Genomic DNA, 26,271 nt, shown 5'->3' with positions numbered 1-26,271 from the left:
AGAATGGCAGATGTCCTAAACAAGACTCTGGCCTCAGAATCAGCCCTTAAGGCATTCGGATCTGGCTGAAGAGCCCATGAGAGTATTGTAGGCATGGAAAGCCAAGACACCATGGAAAAGAAAAAAAAGAAGAAGACCTAAATGAAAGATCTCTGCGAGTGAGACCTCAATGGAAAGAAGGGGCCATCAAAGATGGAGGTATCTTTCTCCAAAGGGAGCAGAGAACTTCCACTTTGACTATGACCCTATTGGAATAAGATCAAAGTCGGCGAACCCTAAAGGCTTCCATAGCCTTGGCAACTCATGACTAGAGCCTAGGGAGATTACTGATGCCATAAACAAGAGTGTCAAATTGTTACGTCAGCAACAGGAGTCACTGTGTACTTACATCTCATGTGGGATCTGTCCTTAATGTGTTGTCTAATGTGCAGTGATGCTATAACTAGTACTGAAACAGTATTTTTACACTTTGTGTTTCTGTGTGGGTGCAAACTGATGAAATCTTTACTAAGTATATACAGAATCTATCTTCTGTATATAAAGATAATTGGAAATGGAAAATAAAAACCTGGTGTTAATTGGAAATGGCATAGAAAATTAATTTTTAAAAAAATATCATGCATGATCTCTGTCTTTAATGTTCTGTACACTCTTATTTAATGCTATAACTAGTACTCCAACAGTATTTTTTTCACTTTGTGTTGCTATATGGGGGCAAACTGTTGAAATCTTTATTTAATATATACTAAACTGATCTGTATATAAAAAAAATCAAATACACGCCATGGCTTAACAGGCTAATCCTCCGCCTTGCGGCGCCGGCACACCGGGTTCTAGTCCCGGTCGGGGCACCGATCCTGTCCCGGTTGCCCCTCTTCCAGGCCAGCTCTCTGCTGTGGCCAGGGAGTGCAGTGGAGGATGGCCCAAGTGCTTGGGCCCTGCACCCCATGGGAGACCAGGAGAAGCACCTGGCTCTTGCCATCGGAACAGCGCAGTGCGCCGGCCGCAGCGCGCCTACCGTGGTGGCCATTGGAGGGTGAACCAACGGCAAAAAGGAAGACCTTTCTCTCTATCTCCCTCTACTGTCCACTCTGCCTGTCAAAAAAAAAAAAATCAAATACAAAAATTAAGTTGAAATTTAGGAGTAATTTAAGAAACTGCTGATTTAAAGTCTGGCAGCCCTGGGTTCCTTCTTTCTTCATTTTTGTTTATATAATCCACTGTAGTATGAGGTACTGCACAAAACTCATGGAAAAATGCAAATAAAGATAAGTTTATTTTGGTAAAAAAAAAAGAGAAAAAAAGAAATTGTTAAGTATACTTAAAACATGTATGCCTGGTGTTCTAAAGCTTAGCATTTTACACTCAGGAAGTGAGGCAGGTGTTTATCCTAGTGATTAAGGTGCTGGTTAAGATGTACACATCACACATCAGAGTAACTATGTTCAATTCCTGTTATGGATTCTAATTCTAGTTTCCTGCTAAGGCAGACTGGGAGGAATCACTGATGGCTTGAGTAATTGGGCTTCTGCCACCAATGTGGGAGACTTGGATGGAGTTCCTAGCTATTTTCTTGGCCCTGGGCCCACCCTGCCTGTTGTTGGACTTTTTTAGAGAACCTGTAGATGAGAGGTCTGTCTCTCAAATAAATACAAATCAATCAATCATATAAGTAGGAAATGCCTGTATTCTGACCACTGAAGATTAGAAGGAAACTCACATATTTTAGAATTATTAGAAATTGGGGCTGGCACTGTGGCATAGCAGGTTAAGCCACTGCCTGCAGTGTCAGCATCCTATATAGGCCCTGGTTTGAGTCCCAGATGCTCCACTTCCGATTCAGCTCTCTACTATGGCCTGGGAAAGCAGTGGAAGATGGCCCGGATGCTTGGTCCCCTGCATCCTTGTGGGAGACCTGGAAGATGCGCCTGACTCCTGGCTTCGGATCAGCTTAGTTCCAGCCACTGTGGGGAGTGAACCAGTGAATGGAAGATTTCTCTCTCTCTCTCTCTCTCTCTCTCTCTCTCTCTCTCTCTCTGCCTCTGCCCTTTTGTGACTCTGCCTTTCAAATAAAAAAAATTATCAGAAATGATTAGTAAGAAAGCTGAAATTTTGGTTCACTTTCCCTTACTTACCTAATCTCAGACAAATCTGTCTTAACAACTCAGTCCATTTTCATAAGCAAAGAAACTGTTGCCAAGTGGATGTCCTTATGCCTCAAATCTAGATCATTGCTTCTATCTCCAAAAAGCCTTTAAATACTTTATCACACTTTAGGGAAGACAGTTTAGCGACTGCACTTGAATGTTCCTTCCATCCTTCCCTGATTATCTCTTTTGTTAGAGAGCCTGCGATGACACCCACATGTGTCTCTCATTGCAAATTTGAAACACCTGCAAGCCATGATTTAAATTCTCTTCACAGAAAGTCACAGCCCTTGTTATCTGGGACATTCTGGTGACAAATTTGACGATTTTTAGTGACCACACTATATCAACTACCTAAAAGCAACAAGCAATACTTATATTCCTTTGTGCTGGGCATGGAGATTATTCAAAAGGGCCACTAAAAAAAAACCCTTTATATGAGGCACCATTAATATCATTATTCTTATCATCTAAGTGAGTACACTTAGGTATAACACCACTGGTTTTATATTTTCATCACTTTTCCTAAAAACAGAATCACATATTAGAGTGAGGAAAGAACGTTTGTGAAACTTTATGTCTCAAGTTTTGGTTCAGAAAATACAGTCACTATATCTCTTTTTTTGAATACACTAGTAGATACATACAGCTTTCTGGAAATACTTTTGTGAGATATATTTTATAATCTGTGTTTCTATAGTTGTAATCCATGTGACATATTTTTGAGAGAGGATATAAAGAATTTTTAAAAATACTTTACAATATCTTATATGAAATAAACTTTAAGGAGTCTATGATTTAAAACATGAGTGGCAGGGGTGGTTAAGCCTTCTTCCATTTTTTTAGATTGCTAATCTTGTCCTTAGCATCTACAAATAGAAGAAATATTTTCTTGGATTTGAGCCCTTTAGAGCAAAATAATATTTTCAGTTTCTAAACTAAATACTGCAAAAGTTTCTGTGATAGTGAAGATATTGAGGGTGAAGATATTTGAAGATATTGTATTGTATAATATATTAATGAAACACCTTCTGTTTCAAAAAGGGAAATGTAAATTTTAGTTCACTTTAAGTGAAGTATATCCTATTGATTTTAAAAGGTACATGAGAAAGTATTTTAAAGGAACTACCAGAATATTTCTAGTGAAAGAGGGATAAAGAGATCTACCACTTCATTCTATTGATGAGTTTCATTACAGTTCTTGAAGCTATCCATAATAGTTAACTTATTCTGTAATAAAAATTATTGATTTAAAGTTTCTCTAACAGAATGAGTACTAATTAATCTTATTTTGTCTGTTTCAGGGAGCCTACAAGAGTAACCTGCCCATCAAAACCCATGGACCTCAGAACAACAGACATCTATTATATGAGCTCTGGGCACGCTGGGGAATGTGGTACAAGTACCAGCCTCTGGATTTAATCAGGTACTGCAGATGAATACATTAGGGAATGAAAATTGTCCTTTGTTGTTGTCATTTTCTTTGACTTTTCCCCACCTAATCATCTGTATCAATGAGGATGCATTTTGAAAAGGAAATTATAGGAGTTTTCAGTAAAAGTACTTAATGTAGGGCATTGGTTACATGGGGATGGGAATGTTGAGAAATCAAGCAGGAACTGTAAGACCACCAATCATTAGCAACTATAGAAAATTACCAACACCCTTAACTGTGGAGAGAAAATTGAGTGGAAAGTATTACCAGAGCCAAAACGTGGGCTATTTATGTAAGAGCTGTGTGTTGCCTAGGGCTGCCTACACGGATGTGAAAGAAGAAAGGCAGAGCCACAGAGAAAGAATAGCCACTCTGGACAGTCCTGAGGAAGTCCAAGACAGAGAGAAACATCCTGGTTTATCCCTTGCTTCAACCTCCTAGTCTTTCAGTACCTTCTAGTCCAACTTACAAGGGAACCTGATTAATCACTACTCTGTGCAAAATAAAAACAAAACAAAGCAAAAATGGATCTGAAAGTAAAGAGTAAAATAACCAACAGAGTACTTTTATATATTGTCTTTTAACAACAAAGATATGTGAAATATTATATTCTAATGAGTGTATTCTAGTTAGTAACTGCCTTCAGCTTGAATTACTTCTGAAGTACCACTACATGCATATTTTATACCATTTACTTTGGTGGAGAATAATTTTTATTTCACTTTTTGAAATCATGAAAAATATATTAACATGAACTTGATTAAGTCCCTAGCTAATTATAAATATTTATAGAATGATACAAAAAGAAGCATTCATATTATTAGGTTTTCTGTGATGATATCTTGAACTCTTTTGAAATATAAATATCAAGAACAAGGCATAACTCTTTAGTGTTTCAGCAAAAAACTCGATACTGAAAGGGGCACTTGAAGAAACTTTTAAAAAAGATAATGTACAGAAGTTTGAATAGGACTCATGGAAGCCAGTAAAAAGTGGTGAAGCTTCTAAGGACTAGCAAAAGCAGGAAGCTGATATCAAACATAGGCATGAAGGCGTGAGGGAAGGAAACAATTGGAAAAAAGTGTCCAAAGCTATAATCCAGAAATTAGGCTGTGATTGTAAGAAAAATTAGATGCATTCAAAAAATAGCCCAACAATGAGAAAGCCATGGCAATAAATATCTCAACAAATCTTTTACCTTGCCTCTGAGCTATGGTACCTTCAGTTGGCCAACAATCCTATAAGGAAGGCAGAAAAATAAAAGATTACAAGTGATAATGTCTATAGATGCAAACTCCCGGGGACATAGCAGAAAGGAAGGTGGATCAGGAAGCAAAAAGCATAGACATTCAGCATCAAACTCTCATAATTTCCAACCTCAAATACCTGAGTATATCTAGAATCAAAATGTTTTGATTCTGATTCTATCAGTTGTATCCTAGATTTTAATTTAAACAAGTGAAATAATTATTATTTTAAAGATACATCAACACAAGGAGAAGTACTTTTTCACAAAGCCAAATTCATTAAGAATTAAAATGAAGTTAATACTTTCAAGCACGCATTTCAGTGTCAATAACTGCTCTTTTTTTTTAAACACACACCTGCTACAGTTTTAATTCAATCAAGAGCATCTCATACAAAACTGATGATATATTAATGTCATTAATATCTTTATGAAATAAAACATCAAGAAACAAAAATACAAGCAAAATGTACAAGACAAATGATTCAAACTGGCAAATATACATGATACCACAGGGCTGCTAAAAAGGATTTATGAAAAACTAATTTATAATCTTGATCTTACATTGTCAGCATTCACTGATTCAATGGTAAAACATGCTGGGGGACAGTACTATAAATCAGTTTATCAGATCCTTTTGAGACTTGAAGTGTATTTTCTTCATAGAAAGAAACTCTCTTATCAATACAATGTCTTCCAAGTTCATCTATATTATTCCAACAGACAAGGTTTTCTTCTTTATTTAAGAATAAATTATATTCCACTGTACGTACAAGGATAATTCAAAGTTCATGGAAATTGAATTAAAAGAAAAGATTATTTTAGCACAAATATTTTGAAATCCATACATTTTTCATGATGTGTATTTCCCATGGCATTTTTGAAGACTGTTTATGTGCACCATATTTTCTTTACTCCTCTGGCACAGAGAACTATTGTGTGATTGCATTATGCATAGCTTCTAAAGATGTTGATCTCACAGAAGCAGAGAATAGAATGATGATAACCAAAGACCAGGGTGGTGGAAGGCAGGCTGGAGAAGTGTTTAAGAGTGAAAGCACACATAATATCAGTTAGAGAGGAGGAATATGTTCAAAAGATCTATTCTAAAACATGGTGATTATGATTAATAATAATGTGTTTTTAAAAACTGCTCAGAATAGATTTTAAGAGTTCTTGCAATAAAAAAGTATGAGATGTAATGCATGTTAATGAGCTTGATTTAGTCATTTTGCAATGACTACATATAATTCAAAACAAAGTTGTTCAAGATAAACAAATAAAATGTTGTTTGTCAATTTGTTTAAATAAAAATACTCTTATCTATAAAAGACATTGCTATTGCTGCTTCAAGTAATTCACAAAATCAGTTTTTATTTTCAATAAATGGGTTTTTGGCTTTTATTATTGATTCTGTGCTGATATAAAAAGGAGATTTCTTGTATGAGAATCATATGTTTTGCCTTTAAGTGGCTAAGGCAGGAAGCATGTAGTAAAGGACACACTCACAGTGCAGCTTATAAAAGAGCATAGATGGCATAGGAATTTACTTACTAGCAAAATGGAGCCGGTGATGAGGAAATCTATGCAATTTGATGCATAGAATTTTTACAAAGTCCATTTATATTCAAGCAGTAAGAAGGTTGTCTCAACATATGTGACTTTTTTGTTACTTGGAGTCTGAAGACCAATCAAATTTGAGGATGTGACTCTCATATTGTGTCATTTTATATCTGTAGTGAGAAAACAGCTGTTCAGGAGTTTTATATACATATATATATTACATATGATATATAATAAATATATATAATACATATATAAAATATATAATATATTTGTATATGAATATATTTAAATGTTTATTTATTTCTATAAATAAAATATATAAATATAATATGTATAAAATAAGTTATGTATAAATATAGATAGATAGATATAGATATAGATATAGATATGCTTTGGTCATGGATGATGGAGACCTAGAGAAAAGGCTTTTATACTCACCCTGCATAAAGCAGTTCCATAGTAGTGTTGAAAAGGGACTGTCCATTTTTTTGTTTATAAACAATCATTTCTGGACATGTGTTTATGCTTTTTTACCTTTTTTAAAAACATTTATTTGTGTGAAAGGCAGAGTTTCAGAGATCAGAGGCAGAGAGAGAGAGAGAGGTCTTCCATTTGCTGGATCACTCCCCAGTTAGCCGCAACTGCCGGAGCTGAGCTGATCCAAAGCCAGGAGCCAGGAGCCAGGAGGTTCTTCTGGGTCTCCCATGCAGGTGCAGGGGCCCAAGCCTCTGGGCCATCTTCTACTGCTTTCCTAGGTCATAGTAGATAGCTGGATCAGAAGTGGAGCAGCCGGGACTCAAAGCAGCACCCATATGGGATGCTCGCACTGCAGGCGTTGGCTTTACCCTCTACACCACAGTGCAGGCTCTGTGTTCTTTTTTGTTTGTTTTAACATAAATTCAAACATTTAGTGGTCAAAACTTATTTTAAGTTCAATCTATTGTTTTCCATGGAAAATATTTTAAACTAGAAGGAACACATTTTTGAAATTATTGGCTGCAAAACCTGCTCAAAATATAGTCAAGTGGCATAAAAACATTTAACAAGAGACATCAGAGGGGGTTAAAATTTTCAAGCAATATCACTAAATGAAATATTTCTAAGACAATAAATGTCAACAACTATTTAGTTAGTGGTAGAAGTTACTGCATAGCAGAATCATATCATTAAATGGAATATCATATGGGACACCATTATGTAATTTGGTTGAAGTGCTATGGGGAATTGCAGCAACAGCCACTCTCTATTCTTCCTTGTGCTATCATGGTTTTGATATAACTCTAGGGGCCACTTAGAAACCATAGAAGATTGTGAACACCAGTACTCTAGAAGATCAAGTCATTTTCACAGTCTATCTCTGATTGGAACCAGCTTCCATTTCTCCTGAAATATATATGAAATAATATGAATATACCCTAGTCCAATAATATTGCTTCCCTATATCTCCTACAATGTGTAGTTTAAAATTTCACTGTAATACTGTGTGTCTAATCAGGTCTGTCTGTGAGATATCCCATGATGTTAGCATCATGTGCTAACAACTCTGCTACACATACAGGGACAGTTGTTTAATTAACCAGAGATGGCTTTATTGCAATGCCTATTAATATAATATGCTTCAGTCTCAAAGTAGAACATTACTACTATATAAAAAGGAATAGATGATTATTGATCTATGTTTCCTAGTAGAAACAACTGATATTTTAAAAAGTAGATGAATGATACTTACGCAAGATGACTATACATGTGGGGCTTGTAGACTACCCACAAACTGGCACAGTGCAAAAGACAAAGTAGAAAGGCAGTGGTTTTCAGGAAAAGAAGTCTTGTTGAGGGAAACCAACAAGAGAATCTTCTTTCCTACAAAAAGTACTGCTTAGTGTGCTATTCCCAAATAAACCATGTTGCATTCACCTTTAAAACTATTGCTGCAATATAGCTGAGGCAGTGTAGAAGAAGCAGCAGGAGTGTTTAGCCATGGTTGGAGTGGAAGCCAGCAAAGGCAATATAAAAGAGAGGACAAGGACGATTCACATGAGGAAAAGGGTGAAAGTGTATTTTTTAAAGTATTCCTAAGTGAAGGAAGAACATTAAGCAAGGACATTATTGTGTATTCAGAAAACTGCAGAGTTGTGTTTGATGAGGAAGATATGACGTATTGGTACAGACTGTGTCTAGCAGAGGGTGTCTGGCCCAGGTTCAGATAGACACTGAAATGTAACCCGCTCTCAGCAGCTGCCCAAATCTAGCCTGCCCTTAGCATCTGCCCAGAGAGGAGATTTTTTCTAACAGGCACAAAAACGATATTGTTTAGTACATCTCTTTGACGTGGGGCATGAAAAAGAATGCTAGTAGGGGGAAAGAGCAGACAAGAATTGAATTACAGAAGACTTTATAAGTCATATTGAGATGTTTAGTACAAAAATAAATACATTTGTCAGAACTGCTCCTATAATGATAATGTCTAAGAATATACACTGTCACTTTTATTAGGTTCATTTTTAAATAGAAATATTAGATATTCCAGATAGACCTGAAGAGCAATGGTGCAGGTAGCTATGTGCAATGGTACAAGTTTTCATGTGACATTCTTCATAGTGTGTACTGTCAGTATTTATAACATCTCTTATGCTGCCTTATCTCAAATTAGGGATTTGCTTTCTCATGCAGGCTATACTTTGGTGAAAAGATTGGTCTATATTTTGCTTGGCTTGGATGGTACACTGGAATGCTGTTTCCTGCGGCAGTTGTAGGGTTGTGTGTTTTCTTCTATGGATTGATTACAATGAACGAAAGTCAAGTAAGGTAAGTCATTGAGAGACTTATAAAGATGTTTGGCCTTTTTCTTCTATTTTTTAAAGAGTATTTATTTGTTTGAAATTCAGAGTGGCAGAGAGAGAGAGAGAGAGAGAGAGAGAGAGAGAGAGAGAGAGAGAGAGAAAGAAATCTTCCATCCACTGATTCACCTCCCAGGTGGCCACAATGGTCAGGGCTGGGCCAGGCCAAAGCCAGGAACCAGGAGCTTTTTCCAGCATCACAGGCAGCAGTTTTGCCTGATATGCCGCAGTGCCAGCCCTTTGACCTGCGATCTTAGCATGCAAAAATTTAATGATAATTTTGACTATAAAAAATTGATATGACCATTTAATTCATTTATTGCTTTTCTTTAATAGAAAGAAAGAACTTTAAAAAGTATGATTTGGTTGCTATTATACACTAGCTATCTAAGATAAATTTCAATACTGTTTATCATTTTGTCAAATTTCTCCTTCTGGTATATTCCTCATAACTCAAAAGTAATAAAGAAATGGGAATTGTCAAAAGTCATATATCTAGTCCCGGTCGGGGTGCCGGATTCTGTCCCAGTTACTCCTCTTCCAGGCCAGCTCTCTGCTGTGGCCAGGGAGTGCAGTGGAGGATGGCCCAAGTACTTGGGCCCTGCACCCCATGGGAGACCAGAAGAAGTACCTGGCTCCTGTCATCGGATCAGCGCGGTGCGCCGGCCGCAGCGCACCAGCTGCGGTGGCCATTGGAGGGTGAACCAATGGCAAAGGAAGACCTTTCTCTCTGTCTCTCTCTCTCACTGTCCACTCTGCCTGTCAAAAAAAAAAAAAAAAAAGTCAGATATCAGAATGGTGATTCTTCTGTTGAAACGACTCAAGATTTGGAGCTAGGAAGAATATATTTTTATTCAATATGGATAAGAGTCACCCCAGCATGAAACAATCCTATTAACAGAATTTTCTGTTTAGTATGTTACCATGTTCAACTTCAAATAATCAAATTGAAAATATCTCCCTTCTCTTTCAAACATCAGCACTTCATTTGGGCTATTTTTTTAACCATGTTTTTCCTACTGGATACTGATGATGATGGATTCTAATATTATATCCTTTACAGCACCATGAAATTACTTATCGAATATACAATATGCAAATGTATATTTACATATATATATATATATATATATATATATATATATATATAGTGTCTTCTTGAACAAACTTCTTCCCATTGGAGACCTCATTCTTTTATCAGGCTCTTTATTGTATGCTATCGAGTCAGTACCCTCCAGAGCACAATGAAGAGATTGTGACTTAGTGATAATACCCAGAATAGAGAAACATCCTTTAAAGTGAATTTAAAAACATGGGATTGTTCAATAGCTGCCGTTCAAGTTCGTTCCAGAAAAAAACATTTTACAAAGTTTAACCGTGTAATATAGATCTTCCTGTTTGCTCCTACAAAGCAGAAAATGAACATAAAAGATAGACTTACTGTTCCTATTGATTTATGTACCAAAGGGGTGAATTAGGCTTCTTTTGTATTAAATAAGTATTCTTTAACCTTCAGTACAAGGACTGTTTCAAAATGTGTTAGCGAACTCTTTTCTTCAATGCTTTTGATATTATATTGCTGCTGCTCTGGCATACTATAATTAGTATCCTGTCAGACTTTTTATTCTCAACCAAGATAAGCAGCATCAAGTAGCTCAACTTTCAAAATCTGGGAACTAAAATTTTCCATTCAAGTTGTCACACGTTGTAGAGTTTCAAGTGTTATCATGAGAGTTGGTAGAAAGAGAATGGGCTTTTACTTTATATTGACTGATGTTGATATTATTTATTCAGCTCTTTTTTGTTTATGTAGAGAATTAAAAAAACTGTGATGTAGATATGTTTTTTATATTTTTACCAACTATGTCCAACTAAATTAAGATTGTATTTCTTAGTTGCTCTCTAGCTGTAGAAGTATATCACAATCACATGTTAAATCTCTGTATTTATACATTTATGTATATGCTCACATGTATGCATTGCTATGGCATATCCAAGTGTAGTCAGATCTGTGCCAGCAGTGGGGAAAATTATGGGAATTTAAAAATGGAAAAGCAGGCCTATGTGGGTTTGTTTCTTAGGCCCTGGGTTTCAAGACCAGAGCAAAAAGCAGAAACCTTAACTTTATGCTCCATTCTCACCACTTTGCATTGGAACTCACCAAGAAACTTACATGATCCTCAGTATAGATCAGATCTTTCAAAATCCTTTGCTGCTTAGAACACTTGTCAAGAAAGAAGAGTTTCTTCCACTCATCAGGAACTTGTGTTATAGAGGTTGGATTATTAGTAGTCTTGATATAATCCCAGTCAGAGATCATCCTCATCTAATTTTACCATCTGTTATAGGTGAAGAAAATTATCCTCAAAAAGATAAATGACTTGGTCAGGTGAATATTCCTCATAAAAGCTTAAATTTCAGACCTGTATCTGATTAAAGTTTTTGTTGTGATGTCGCTTACCATGAGATCTACCCTCTTACCAAATTTAAGTGCATAGTACAGCTTATTGATATAGGTATGATGTTGTACAGCAGATCTCTGGAACACATGCATCCCATCCAAGTGAAACTATAATCCACCAGTCCCTAGAAGCCAAAACTGTACTCCCTGTTGTGTACAAATTTGACTGTCTTTAGATTCCTCATACAAGTAGAATAATGCAGTATTTGCTCTTCCATGCCTAGCTTGTGTATGTAATGTCCTCCGTGTGGCTACATTTCCTTATTTTACCCATTCATCAGTCAATAGACATTTGGTTGCTTCCTGACATCAGTTCTTTAGGGGATATATACATATATATGGAAATGAGATTACTGAATCATGTGATATTTCTCTTTTTATTATTTAAAAATTGAATTACTTATTTGAAAAGCAGAAAGACAGGTAGACAGCTTCTACCTATTGACTCACTCCTCAGATGCTTGCAACAGTCAGGACTGGGCAGGGGCTAAAAACAGGAATCAGAGCATAGTTCTGGGGGGACAGTGTCATGGCATAATGGTTAAAACTGCCACCTGAAATGCTGGTATCCCATATGGGTGCCAGTTAGAGTCCCAGCAGTTCCCCTTCCAATCCAGTTCCCTGTTAATGCACCTGGGAAAGCAGCAGATAGTTCAGGTCCTTGTGTCCCTGCATCTACATCAGAGACCCGAATGAAATTCTTGACTCCTGGCTTTGACCTGGCCCAGCCTCAGCAGTTGTGGCCATTTGGGGAGTGATCCAGCGGATGGAGGATATCTTCTCTCTCTTTGTAACTTGCCTTTCAAATAAATAAGATAAATCTTAAAAACAACAACAACAACAATTCTGATCTTTCACATGGATGGCAGGAACCTATTTACTTGAGTTCTCATTGCTATCCCCAGAGTCTGCATTGGCAGGAAGTTGGATTCAGGATCCTGAGCTGGAAATAAAACCTTGATGTAGGACGTGGGTTTTTTAACCACTAGGCTAAATGCCTACTCCACATTTTTTATTTTTTGAAGAACTTCCATACTGTTTTCCATAGTTGTGCATGATTTTAGCTTCCTACCAATAGTATATAAGGGTCCCCATTTCTCCACACATATTCCTAATGCTTATTTTCTGAGTTATTTTTGTAATATGATAGTAATCTTAACAGATATAAAGTTGTGTCTCATTGTGGCTTTGAGTTTCATTTCCCTACTTATTATATCTTATTCCAAAAGTCTGATATTTTCTGGCTGTGTTTTCTATGTTAGCTATATCAGAAAAGACATCCGGATCCTGTAGTGAATGAGTCCATACATCCACCACCAACTGGACAAATTTCTTCCTACTTTTGTAATATTTAATTGGTAGCAATTATTTTTTTCTTTGTAATCAGCCTCGGATGCCTGTGTATAACAATAAAGTTAAAACAGAAGAAAACCGCAACACAAGAGGCTATTTAGATTGTCAAACTCTGCAGAAGAAACGAGAAACACTCCTGACGGTCACTTTCTCTCTCTAGTGGTTGAACGAAGTGAGAATAATTGTGACACTCTCAAATCTCTTACTATGTTTTCTAAAAGTTACTATGGGACACTCTCAAATCTTTTACTATGTTTTCTATGTTTTCAAAAAGTGTTTAATATTGTTGAATGTTATGTATCATAAGAAACTCACAGAAAATGAATTTAATGATTCTGGCAATATAAGAAAGTGGCCAGGATTTTAGACATGGTTCTTTGGTCAGTGTGGGCTTTTGCTTGACCATTCAGATCCTAGGACAGATGATGTAGTGTAAACCAACTGCAATACATTTTTTTTCATAGGATATTCCAAAGTGAGACAAATTGTGTAATTTGTGATATGCAATTAGTTATGACAACAAGCCAATCTTAATTAAAATTCTCTTAAGGGACTGTGCTACTTCTTTTTGAAAAATAAATATTTATTTAAAAGTAAGAGTTACAGAGAGAGAAAGGGAGAGACAGAGACAGAGACATCTTACATCCAATGGCTCACTCCCCAGATAGCCACATCAGCCAGGACTAGATCAGGCTGAGGCAGGAGCCAGGAGCTTCCTCCTGGGCCATCTTCCACTGCATTCTCAGGCCATTAGCCAGGAAGCTAGATCAGAATTGAAGCACCCAGAGGTGATTCCAAAGTGGAGCGCCCATATGGGTTTCCAGTGTTGTAGGTGGTGGCTTTATTTGTCATGCCACAATGCCGGCCAAAGACTATGTTAATTTCTTTTTGCTACAAAATAATAGCATTGCTACGAGCAAATATAATCTTTTTCTTTTGGATTTTTAAAATGTGTATTGTTCATGCTTCTTCCTACTCATTACTGCATCTGATCTCTAGCAGAATGATATTGTGAAAATGGGAGGAAGTATAATATATATGACCTGTTCTTTCATCATCATCATTAATAAATTAGCTTTAATAGAAAAATTCTTTTTTAACATGAAATGTACCCCTGCTTTATATATGTTACATTTGATGGAGAACTGAATCTACAGTCATTAGGTGACTATAGTTCTCTACAACTTAAATATACTTCACGAACAAAAAGAAGAAAAGTTCTCTAAGCCTCTAATCATAAAGATAAGTCAGAGAAGCTGAAATGTCGATTACCATGATTCAGTACATATTACATACATGTATTGGAACGGTGTACCTGCCAAACACAAGTGGGAGATAAGGACAAGTTTCTGGTTACTGATTTCAGGCCAATCCAGACTTGGCAGTTCTCTCTCTCTCTCCTCTCTGTAGCCCTGCCTTTCAAATAAGCTTAAAATTTTTAAAAATTAAAAATAGAGAAAAGAGAAGAAAAAACGTAAGTGTAGGTCCCTTAAGGATCTTTTTTTTAATTTTTTTAACTTTTATTTAATGAATATAAATTTCCAGTGTACAGCTTATGGATTACAATGGCTTCCCCCTCCCATAACTTCCCTCCCACCCGCAACCCTCCTTTCTCCCGCTCCCTCTCCCCTTCCATTCACATCAAGATTCATTTTCAATTCTCTTTATATACAGAAGATCAATTTAGTATATATTAAGTAAAGATTTCAACAGTTTGCACCCACATAGAAACACAAAGTGAAACATACTGTTTGAGTACTAGTTATAGCATTAAATCACAATGTACAGCACATTAAGGACAGAGATCCCACATGAGGAGCAAGTGCACAGTGGCTCCTGTTGTTGACCCAACAAATTGACACTCTAGTTTATGGTGCCAGTAACCACCCTAGGTGTCGTCATGAGTTGCCAAGGCTATGGAAGCCTTCCAAGTTTGCCGACTCTGATCATATTTAGACAAGGTCATAAAAGACAGGGTGAGGATAGTAACCAATGATCCTAAGAGTGGCATTTACCAGGTTTGAACAATTATACAGCATTAAGTGGGGAAGAGGACCATCAGTACACACAGGTTGGGAGTAGAGCCATTGGTGGTGGAGTAGAGTTTATGATTACAAAGGAATGAGGCCCAAGTGCGCTAGACAGGGTCTAGAACAAAGGACAGAGTCATTATTAGATGTGCTAAGAAAGGTGCTGTCTAAGCTACAATTAAGTTTTCTGACTGAGAGGCAAATAGAACCTGATAGAAGGGGCTTGATAATAATCTGGTGGGCTTTAGGCCTTGTAAGTTAAGAGGCCCATACCTATCTATCCCTTAAGTATCTTTTACTGGGCCTATGGCCTTGAACAAAACAGTAAAATTAACATTGGTTTCTCTATCTTGAGTGGAGATAACTATCATTATTACCATGAACTGAGTTTGAAGTCAACACTAACCAGCAGACATGGACCCACTGTTGCCTCACTGCAAAGTGTTCTACTGGTGTGTGGCATCATTACTTACTATTGATTCTCATTTTGATTTAATATCATATACATTCCACACTTGAAATACATGTGCAATCGTGCGTTCTTTTCTTCTTCATCTTGGTGTATACATTTTTTAAAGCAGCAAAATGTGCTGTAAATCTTGCCTGTTACACTTGTATTACAGTTGCATTTCTAGGCATATTTTCAACATCCTTTAAATCCCTTTCAACATTTCTACAGCAGATTTATTTAAAGACAATTTACTCAGGAGTTACAACATAGGAACAGGCCATATATGATAGCTAAAGGCACAAAACATCCTAAAAATAGATTGCTGTGAACCCTGAGTCTGTACGGCTTTTTAGAAATGTATCAATGCCCTTCTCCTGTCACAAGCCATGTATAATGTATACTAAGAATTCCAAAAGGCATGAGGACATAAAACTGAAGAGACAAATGCCATAAAGCTGCGTCCTAATGAAGATTTTATGGAAATAGAAACTATGTAATGTCATTGAGACTGTGTTAAACCACTGCAAAAACAAACACAAAAACAAAACACAACAAACAAAAAAAAAACCTCCTTCAATATCCAATGAACATTCGGCATCAACATTAGGAACTGCAACAGAGGTTTTAGATATTGTGGTCCCTATACTTGAAGTTGGAATACTTGGTTTAATTTCAGCTCAGCTTCTTCCAAACCTATGAGATTAATTAAAGCTCCTTTGGTATACCTCACAAGATTATCCTAATTGCCCTGAAATCATGTGTAAAAGTAACAAAAGCTTGATCTCTTTGTAGATTCTGGTTATTAACCCTTTATCTGTTTCATAGTTTGCCACAACATCAAAACAAACAACCCACTTAAGAGATAGGCCAAGAACCTCAATAGACATTTTTCCAAACAGGAAATCCAGATGGCCAACAGACACATGAAAAAATGTTCAAGATAACTAGCAATCAGGGAAATGCAAATCAAAACCACAATGAGGTTTCACCTCACCCCAGTTAGAATGGCTCACATTCAGAAATCTACCAACAATAGATGCTGGAGAGGATGTGGGGAAAAGGGACACTAACCCACTGTTGGTGGGAATGCAAACTGGTTAAACCACTATGGAAGTCAGTCTGGAGATTCCTCAGAAACCTGAATATAACCCTACCATACAACCCAGCTATCCCACTCCTTTGAATTTACCCAAAGGAAATTAAATTGGCAAACAAAAAAGCTGTCTGCACCTTAATGTTTACTGCAGCTCAATTCACAAGAGCTAAGACCTGGAACCAACCCAAATGCCCATCAACAGTAGACTGAATAAAGAAATTATGTGACATGTACTCTATAGAAACTATACAGCAGTCAAAAATAATGAAATCTGGTCATTTGCAAAAAATGGAGGAATCTGGAAAACATCATGCAGAGTGAATTAAGCCAGTCCCAAAGGGACAAATATCATATGTTCTCCCTGATTGGTGACAACTAACCGAGCACCAAAAATAAAACCTGTTGAAGTGAAATGGACATTATGAGAAACAGTGACTTGATCAGCTCTTGTCCTGACTGTTGATGTACAATTTAATACTTTATCCCTTTCAGTATTTTTTTGTTCTACTTAATACTATTGGTTGAACTCTGTAATTAACGCACAATTATTCTTGGGTGTTTAAATTTAACTGAAAAGTGATCCCTGTTAACTATAAGAGTGGGAATAAGAGAGGGAAGAGATGTACAATTTGGGACATGCTCAATCGGACTTGCCCCAAATGGTGGAGTTAGAAATGTACCAGGGGATTCCAATACAATCCCATCAAGGTGGCACGTACCAATGCCATCGCACTAGTCCAAGTGATCAATTTCAGTTCACAATTGATCACACTGATAGGTCTAAGAGTCATAGGGATCACACAAACAAGACTAGTGTCTGCTAATAATAACTGATAGAATAAAAAAAGGGAGAGAATGATCCAACATGGGAAGTGGGATACACAGCAGACTCATAAAATGGCAGATGTCCTAAATAGCACTCTGGCCTCAGAATCAGCGCTTAAGGCATTCGGACCTGGCTGAAGAGCCCATGAGAGTATTTTAGGCATAGAAAGCCAAGACACTCTGGCAGAAAAAAAAAGGAAAAAAAAAAAAACTAAATGAAAGATCTCTGTGAGTGAGATCCCAAGCGGAAAGAACGGGCCATCAAAGAAGGAGGCACCTTTCTCTGAAGGGAGGAGAGAACTTTCACTTTGACTATGATCTTGTGTAAATAAGATCAAAGTTGGCAAACCCTAAAGGCTTCCATAGCCATGGCAACTCATGACTAGAGCCTAGGAAGATTACTGACGTTGTAAACAAGAGTGTCAAATTGTTAAGTCAACAACAGGAGTCACTGTGTACTTACTCCTCATGTGGGATCTCTGTCCTTAATGTGTTGTCCAATGTGATTTAATGCTATAACTAGTACTGAAACAGTATTTTACACTTTATGTTCTGTGTGGGTGCAAACTGATGAAATCTTTACATAATATATACTAAATTGATCATCTGTATATAAAGAGAACTGAAAATGAATATTGATGTGAATGGAGTGGGAGAGGGAATGGGAGATGGGAGGGGTGTGGATGGGAGGGAAGTTAAGTTATGAGGGGGAAAGCCATTGTAATCCATAAACTGTACTTTGGAAATTTATATTTACTAAATAAAAGTTTTTTATAAACATAACAAAAGCTTCACAATTGTCACCCAAGTGTAAACTATGACCTTTTATCATTTCAATATCATAACAGAGATTTCAGAATCAAGAAGCAAACAAAAACCTTCTTACTGTCTCCCAAGTATGCTTGGATATTTAGGATGGAGCTGCAGTTTAAATTCTCCCTGGGGTGGACATCTGATGCAATGGTTAAGCCGCTGCTTGGGCCACCTCCCTCCTCTATTTGAGTTCCCGGGTATGAGTCCCAGATCCACTCTCCATTCTAGTTCCTTAATATTGCACACTTTTGAAGGCAGCAGGTGACTGTTCAAGTAGTTGAGTCCTTGCCATCCATGTGCACTTATTTGAATTGTTTTCCTGGCTCCTGGCTTCAGCTTGGTTAAGCCCTTGCTATTGCAAGCAAGTGAGGAGTGAAACAGCAGTTAGGAGACCTCTCCACCCACCTCTCTCCAGGTATATATCTGTCAAATACATAATTTAAGTGAATAAACATTGCTAAAATTACCTTTACGTATACATCATGCCCTGCTTTTTCCGTTTCTTTTCCTCTGAACCTTGCTGCTTCCAACAGGATTTTGTGCAGAGGCTAAGTAACTTCCTCAGCACAGCGGTTCATGCTTTCTTTTTTATGTCTTTTTTATTCTTAAAGCCAAGAAATTTGTAAAGCCTCTGAGGTCTTCATGTGCCCACTCTGTGACAAGAATTGCTCCCTTCAGAGACTCAATGACAGCTGCATCTATGCCAAGGTGAGTACAAGCTTCTGAGCCCTACTTTTTCTGAGAGTCAGGCAGCAGGAAGTCCTCCAGCAAACAGCTTTTTACCAAAACTTAACTGCTCCACAGAGTTTCAGCAAACGTTAGTGTCATGGACAACTGAATAAAATATCAGTCACTTGCAATTGCACAGTATACTTTTATTTTACACCTGAGCTTCCTTTATTTTATAACTACCAGAGACATAAAGTATTGCCACCATAGAACAGTTATATCCACAGCTGATGATTAAATTTTCATTTTTTCATGAAGACTTATGAAGTTAAAATATTAGTAGTTGTACAGAGAAAATTGAATAGCATACCCCAAATTTCCCAAATTGCTGCTTCCTAAGAACTCCTGAAACTGGGCCACCCTTCAGAGCAATTAGAGCAAAATTTTTGGGCTTGGAATCTAGATTTGGCATATTTTAAATTTTTTCAATTGACTCCAAGGCTCATACATGTTTAAGAGATGCTAATTTTTTATTATTTTTATTTGTAAAGCAGTTTTTGTCAATATAATTAACATATAATAAGGTGCACACAACTGAGGTTTATAATTACCACATTTTCATATTTATGTGCACCTGTGATGTTATCCTCACAATCAACATGATGAACACATCTATCACTCTCAAAAGTTTCCTCACACCCTGCTTCCTGCCACTTCCAAAGTTTATCCTTGTTCTTAGGCAAAAAAATGCTCTGTAACTGTAGATATGTTTGTATTTCCTATGCTTTTATGTAATTGGAGTCATAACTTTTAAAAAACTGCCAAACAGAATTTTTTTCAAAGTGTTTATTCCATTTTACATGCCCACCATTGGTGTATGAGAGTTTTGATTTTCCATATATTCACTAAATCGCAGTATAGCCAATCTCTTAAAATTGTAACTGTTCTAGTAGATACCTAAAGATGTCTCACTGTGGTTTAGTTACATGAAAATAATGTGATCCTTTGGTCTTGCTTTAGAGATATTTGAGGTGAGAATGGAACAGTGCTCCATCTAGAGCTAATTATTCCTTACAAAATAGCAAGATCATTCTGAGTACTCTACCTAATGCAGTGTGAATAATGAAGGAGAAGGGGGGGTCTCTGCACAATTAATTTTGACAAGACTGGGTATAAAATCAAAAGCTACACAGTATCTTTCTATAAGACCAGACTTAATAAAGTTAGCTTCTATATTATTTATTGTGAATAAATAGCATGCAACAATGGTTTTGTTTATGCTTTGGTTTCAAAAAATCTGTGTAGTTTTGAATTCTTTCAAATGCTTCACAAAATGATGAGACTCAGAAATGTGTGTACTTTTTGTTTAGGGATGATCTTTTCTCATTACTGTTTGCAAAATCAATTTTATTGGAATTTTTGGACATATTAAACATGTCCCTCTACTACTCCATTCATTTCAAAGACAGCTAATGGTCAACGACACCAAAAATTTCAAATATATTTTACTTCTAGCTTTTGTTCATCAAATCTAATAAAATACATTGGCATTATTGAACATTAAAGAGAAGGAACACCTAAATATGGTAGGGTAATGAACTGAAGACACTGTCCAAAGACACACTAAAGGTAGGGTGTATTTTTTTTTTTTCTGCCATCTTAGATAATCTCCACTTTTCTCAATAGAAGAGTATAACAAGACAGATATGACTTGGAAGTAGTCATATATGCACTTAATAACTTACAAGGAAAGACAAAAATAAGCTTACAGAGAATAATTTTGCCTTACAGGAATACAAGAAATAAAACTCAACAGGATTAATACTTCTTGTGTTGTTCCTCTGGCTAAGATAAAATGTAACCACTTGTTTTATTCTTTAAAAATCAGAGTTTCTCTTCCTTCCTTGGCTGGAAATAAATGCTCCCTTTTTATATCAGTTTATAACCTTAAATGTGTATGTTACTTGACAATAGTAATAAGGTGATAGATTTTTACCAAACAAGTCAATCAGTTAAGAATCATCTATCCACACTACTTAGTAACTTGTTGATTCAATTTCTTAAGCAAATCATCACTACTTGTGATAAATAATAAGATATTTTATCAAAATATGTGTATATATGTTCCTTTTTTAATGTCAGGGAAATTGGTCCCACAGTATGGTAAAAATTTTCAAGTATATAACATTTTCTATGGTAACTTTCCATTTTTATTATTTAAAATTCTAAAATGAAAAAATTGCAATTAAGTAATTTAGTGATCTTTGAACATTTACTTAAAAGCATTAACACTGGTATATTAAACCCCAGGATGTTTGGGTGCTTGGATTTTTCCTTTAAGATGAAATAATTAGATAGATGGTCCTAGTTTTTTCCAAATAATTCAAAAGATGACTTAATCCTTGAAGTTGGTGTTATTCATAATAATTCTTCTAGGATTGTATTCACATGTTAACAAAATTTATCCAAAATCTAATATGAGACTTATAAGACACTAATATTAAGGCCATAAGAGAATTAGGATAGAGGATATATCTTTAAGGACATTCATGGGTGGATCTGTACACGACTAGCCATGATCATCACAGAGAGCATCTGTTAAAAAACAGATTCCGGGCTCCCATATCCTGCAATTCAGAATCAGCTGGTTAGGGGTAAAGCCTAGAAGTCCCCAAGTCAAAGAGCTCTTCAGCTGATTCTGATTCCTAGGACCACGATTTTTAAAGACATCTTGGGGAATGAACCAGAGAACAAAAATAATTACAAAAATTTTGTCCTGCCCTAGAGTTAAGGCCTGAGGAACAACAGGGAGAGAGGTGAACTCTAGCCTACATTCCAACCCTCAGTATTATTAGGCTGGCCTCCGGGAATGAATCTGCCCCAAAGATGTCCTGTTGTTTTTAGTGTTAACAAACTTTACTGGAATCTGGTGGTAGTTTCTAGAGCCTAACATTATTCTACACCCGTCAAATAATTTCAGAGAAAAATTCAGCAGCTACAGTGGAGGTGAAAGACATTAAACTTCTGACCTAATAACAAATGTGTCTCCTTAAAAGATACCCACATGTATTGATTAATAACCACACTCTGTTCACTAAAAGAACTCAGATATCAAAATAATGAGAATTTTTATTTAAACAACTTTGTTTGAGGTCATTTTTCTTACCACTTCATATATTACTTGTATTTACATCAACATTGCTAAATAAAGTACTTGTGTATAGGTCCCCCATTCATACAGGCAAGGTGTTTTGTAATAAAATAATTCATGGTTAATATATTGATTTTTAGGTAGAAAAAACTTTTTTTTTCCTTTTAGAAAAATCTGATGTGCTATTTGGGATACTTTATTCATCTGCAGTTTTCTCCAGTATAGCAAGTGTTCTTATTGGACAGAAGGCCAATTCCCACTTTGTTCTGTCAGTCACCCATGAGCTAACCTTGAGTCATCACTAGTATTCTTAACTCTTCTTTTTCGCTCATTACCTTTCAATAGTTCTTACATAAGCACCATAAGTGAAGCCCTTAGCACCTCAAGTTATATCCATGGTTTCTAATTGTTCATCTTGTTTTCATGATCTCTCATACTATAAACATTTCAAATGTGATAGCTTGATAGATCTAACACAGTGATTTTAAATGGTTACATCCCTTCTTAGGATAAATTCTAAAATATTCCCACTACAGCTGTATTTCCCATAATACATATGTGAACTCACATTATATAAATATGATATGTATGAGAAGACTTCAAAAATTTCATGGGAAAACAGAATTAAAATATGACTTATTTTGGTGAAAACTATTTTGAAATACATGTATTCTTTTTTCATAAGATCCTTCCATAACCTTTTGGAAGACCCCTCATATGCATGGATTTCAGAAAAAAATTTTCATCAAAATGAATGGATCTTTTAATTTCCTTTTCCATGAACTTTTTGAAGTTCCCTGATATACTTATTGTATCAGATTGAAGAACCTCTAAAAAGTTAATATTTAAATGTTTTCATTTTTAAAATGCCTGAAAGAGTTGATGGTGAACCAAACAAGGAAAAAAAAAATACCAGAAATCCTTATAATGGAGAATCATGGATAAACTGATGAATCATTTCCAAGCAACATAATTGTGGCCATGTATGCCATTCTGGGTGCCACTTTTCCCAAGGCATGACTACATCTGGAACAAGGCAGACATTATTTCCACATGCCCAGTAAGTCTCCATGCAGAAAGTCTGTCCTAGCATTCTTTTTTTAAAAAGATTTCTTTTATTTATTTGAAAGAGTTACAGAGAGAGGCAGAGACAGAGAGAAAGGTCCTCCATCCACTGGTTTACTCCCCAAACGGCCGCAATGGCCGGAGCTGCGCCGATCCAAAGCTGGGAGCTAGGAGCCAGGAGGAGCCTCTTCCGGGTCTCCCAAGTGGGTACAGCGGCCCAAGGATGTGGGCCATCTTCTACTGCTTTCCCAGGCCATAGCAGAGAGTTGGATTGGAAGAGGAGCAGACGGGACTAGAACCGGCACCCATTTGGGATGCAGGCATTTCAGGCCAGGGCATTAACCTGCTGTGCCACAGCGCCAACCCCTTTCCTAGCATTCTTTGGGGCCATTTCCTCAACCAGACCTGTTAATCAAGAGAAATATACAGCTGTTCTGCTGCTCAGCAGCCTCAGGTATCTCTGTGGGATGCCTTTGGAAACCATATATAAGCTCTGTAGAAGATCTTTATGGTCCTTCACTCTCTGAAAAATAATGCATGCTGATGATTGTTCTGAAAATCAGTGCTTATAGTATCTTTAGAAATCCCAAGAAAATAGTCACAGAATTTTAGAGCCATCCATATAGAATATTTTTAACTTGTCCACAAACATTCAAGGGTAATCATCTTTTTGTGATTTTTCAGTAATGCTACAGAAAATACAAGCTATGTTTACTTGTCTTTCATATTATTTATGCAGTGTTTTATTACAGTGTTACAGTTAAAGTATACATCTGTGTTAAGTTCCCATTGAGCACCATCTAAACTTTATACCCAGCAAGGATGCTATTCTAACATCCTCTATTATAAAGTTCTTTAGCCCATAACTGACCTCACCCTCCTGTGAGGATATTACCTCTATTTTCTGTACAGAATAGTCCCTCCCAACTTACATTTTCATTTTTATGGTTTATGTCACCTGCAATCAACTGCAGTCTAAAAATGTTAAGAAGAAATTTCAGAAAGAATTCAATAGTATTAAACTGCACACCATTCTGAATAGTGTGGTAAAATCTCCCACAGTCCATCTCAATCTCACCTAGGGTATCCCTTTGTCCAGGATAACTGTGCTGTATATGCTACCTGCCAATTGGCCATGTAGTAACCCTTATAGTTATCAGACCTATGGTTGCATTATGTCAGTTCAAGTAACCCTCAGATAGAACCCTAGTGCTATGTCATTCACCTCATTTAGTCTCATCACATATTAATTGTCTACTGGCATATCATCACAAGATGAATGGTGACTACAGTACAAGAGTTTGAGATTGAGACCACATTTGTTTTTTGTTACGGTATATTGTTACAATTACTCTATTTTATTATTAGCTATTGTTCACTTCTTATCATGCTAACCTGTAAATTAATATTATCATAGATATGAATGTGTATGAGAAAAAAACTTGCATTTATATGACTGAGTACTATTTGTAGTTTCAGAAATCCACTAGGTTTCTTAGAATATATCCCATATGGATGTCAGGGAACTACTGTAGTTTCTGTGGTATTTGGAGCCGAGCAATCATGTATTGCCTTGGTTATAATAGTTTAATCTCTCACTAACTTATAAATACAGTGAGGGCATTGTGTAAATGAAAAGAAGCAAAAAAGCAATTTTATTAAATTTGAATTCATTAAAATCAATTCTTTGAACTCTGAAAATTATATTCAATAATATTAAATAACAGTACTTGTTCTTTATCAAACATCAGGTAATATCTGATCAAAAAGACTTGCACTGTATCATATACATCTGGTGATTTATGAAACTTCTTAAGACAATTTAAGATGAGATTCATCACATCTTGCAGTCACTACTGGACTCATGGCACATTGTGAAGAACATGAGAATATAGGATTAGAACTGAGATAGCTTCCCATTGGAAGTACTGGCTCACTGGCAGAATTCTGAATTTTGCAATTTCTCTGTCCCTGGAAGTTCCAACTAACCAGAAATGCAATTCAGTGGCTTTTCCTGAAATGCTAATTACTTACAGATAGTATTGCAGTTGGACTGTCTGTGGCCCATAAATACTTTCTTAAGGTATAAAAATACTTCTAGCAGAAATTAAGATGAGGGAAAAAGGGAATCTGGAGGGTTAGAGAAAAGAGGGAAACTGACCTTCAACTCTCATGAGAAAATCATATAAAACAGCTGCAGGACCCATAAAAGGATCTCATATTTGCAGAGTTTAAAGTAATGTGATTCAATTTGGGAAAAAATAATAGTTCCTAAGTGAAAAGAATATTAAGTAGATTATTATAACCAATACTAGGACTAACATTTTTATTTGTTTTCCATTAAGGTGACTTATTTGTTTGATAATGGAGGGACAGTCTTCTTTGCTATTTTTATGGCAATATGGGGTAAGTATATTCTTTCATTATTTTCTAGCCCTCATTTTCTGAGGCTGCTGCTATGTCTCTCTCTCTCTCTCTCTCTCTCTCTTTTTCTTCCCCCCACCCCCATGTATCAGTTCAAAAATAACCTATATAGGCTGACACTTGCACTCTTTTCAAACATTCACTTCTTTGGAAATGTAACTACTGAAATAGTTTTTAATCCCTAAAAGCTACACTTAGGAATATATATCTCCTGCAAATGAAGATTTTAAAATAAAAAAAAATAACTGAAACATATTAGAACCTAAATTAGACTTCTTATCTCTTATGTAAGTATTATACACTTATGAAAGTGATGACTAGGAACATTTTGCTTAATATTTCCATTAACTTATGTTATGCTTCATAAATGGAGAGATGCAGAATTTTTCCATATATGATTGAGCAATAATGTCTAATATAGGATATATCCTATTCCTATTTCCACAAGTTACAATTGTATACATTACGAATGTGTATATTATTTGGCTATTTTCCTCATGCTCCTCAATGATTTCTTGTTACCCAATTAAGTCTAAAATATATTCAGCAAGTTGGAATTCTCCAACTTTTGAAAACTCTGAGAAAAGCTATTACTTTTCTGGTTGAGTTGAGCTTCTGTACCAAATCTTGCTGAACGTGTTCATTGTCAACTTGGCAGCTCAAGGCCTGGCCATGTATGTGCTGATGCATGAGAGCACACAT

The 26,271-nt window shown here is 36.2% G+C and overlaps 1 protein-coding gene across 1 annotated transcript in view; it reads left to right on the top strand.

The window, feature by feature from the left end:
• The window catches only part of ANO3 (anoctamin 3), a 418,996-nt gene that overhangs the window by 305,139 nt on the left and 87,586 nt on the right, over positions 1-26,271 (top strand). Inside the window, 4 exon segments of the mRNA XM_062198061.1 lie at positions 3,452-3,573; positions 9,065-9,199; positions 18,872-18,968; positions 25,491-25,551. Of these exon segments, the coding sequence (XP_062054045.1) occupies positions 3,452-3,573; positions 9,065-9,199; positions 18,872-18,968; positions 25,491-25,551 (415 nt within the window).

The sequence above is a fragment of the Lepus europaeus genome, chromosome 7, assembly GCF_033115175.1.
Source record: "Lepus europaeus isolate LE1 chromosome 7, mLepTim1.pri, whole genome shotgun sequence".
Taxonomy (NCBI): Eukaryota; Metazoa; Chordata; class Mammalia; order Lagomorpha; family Leporidae; genus Lepus; species Lepus europaeus.
Note: the sequence above shows the minus strand (reverse complement) of the source record. Positions and strands in the feature narration are given on the sequence as shown.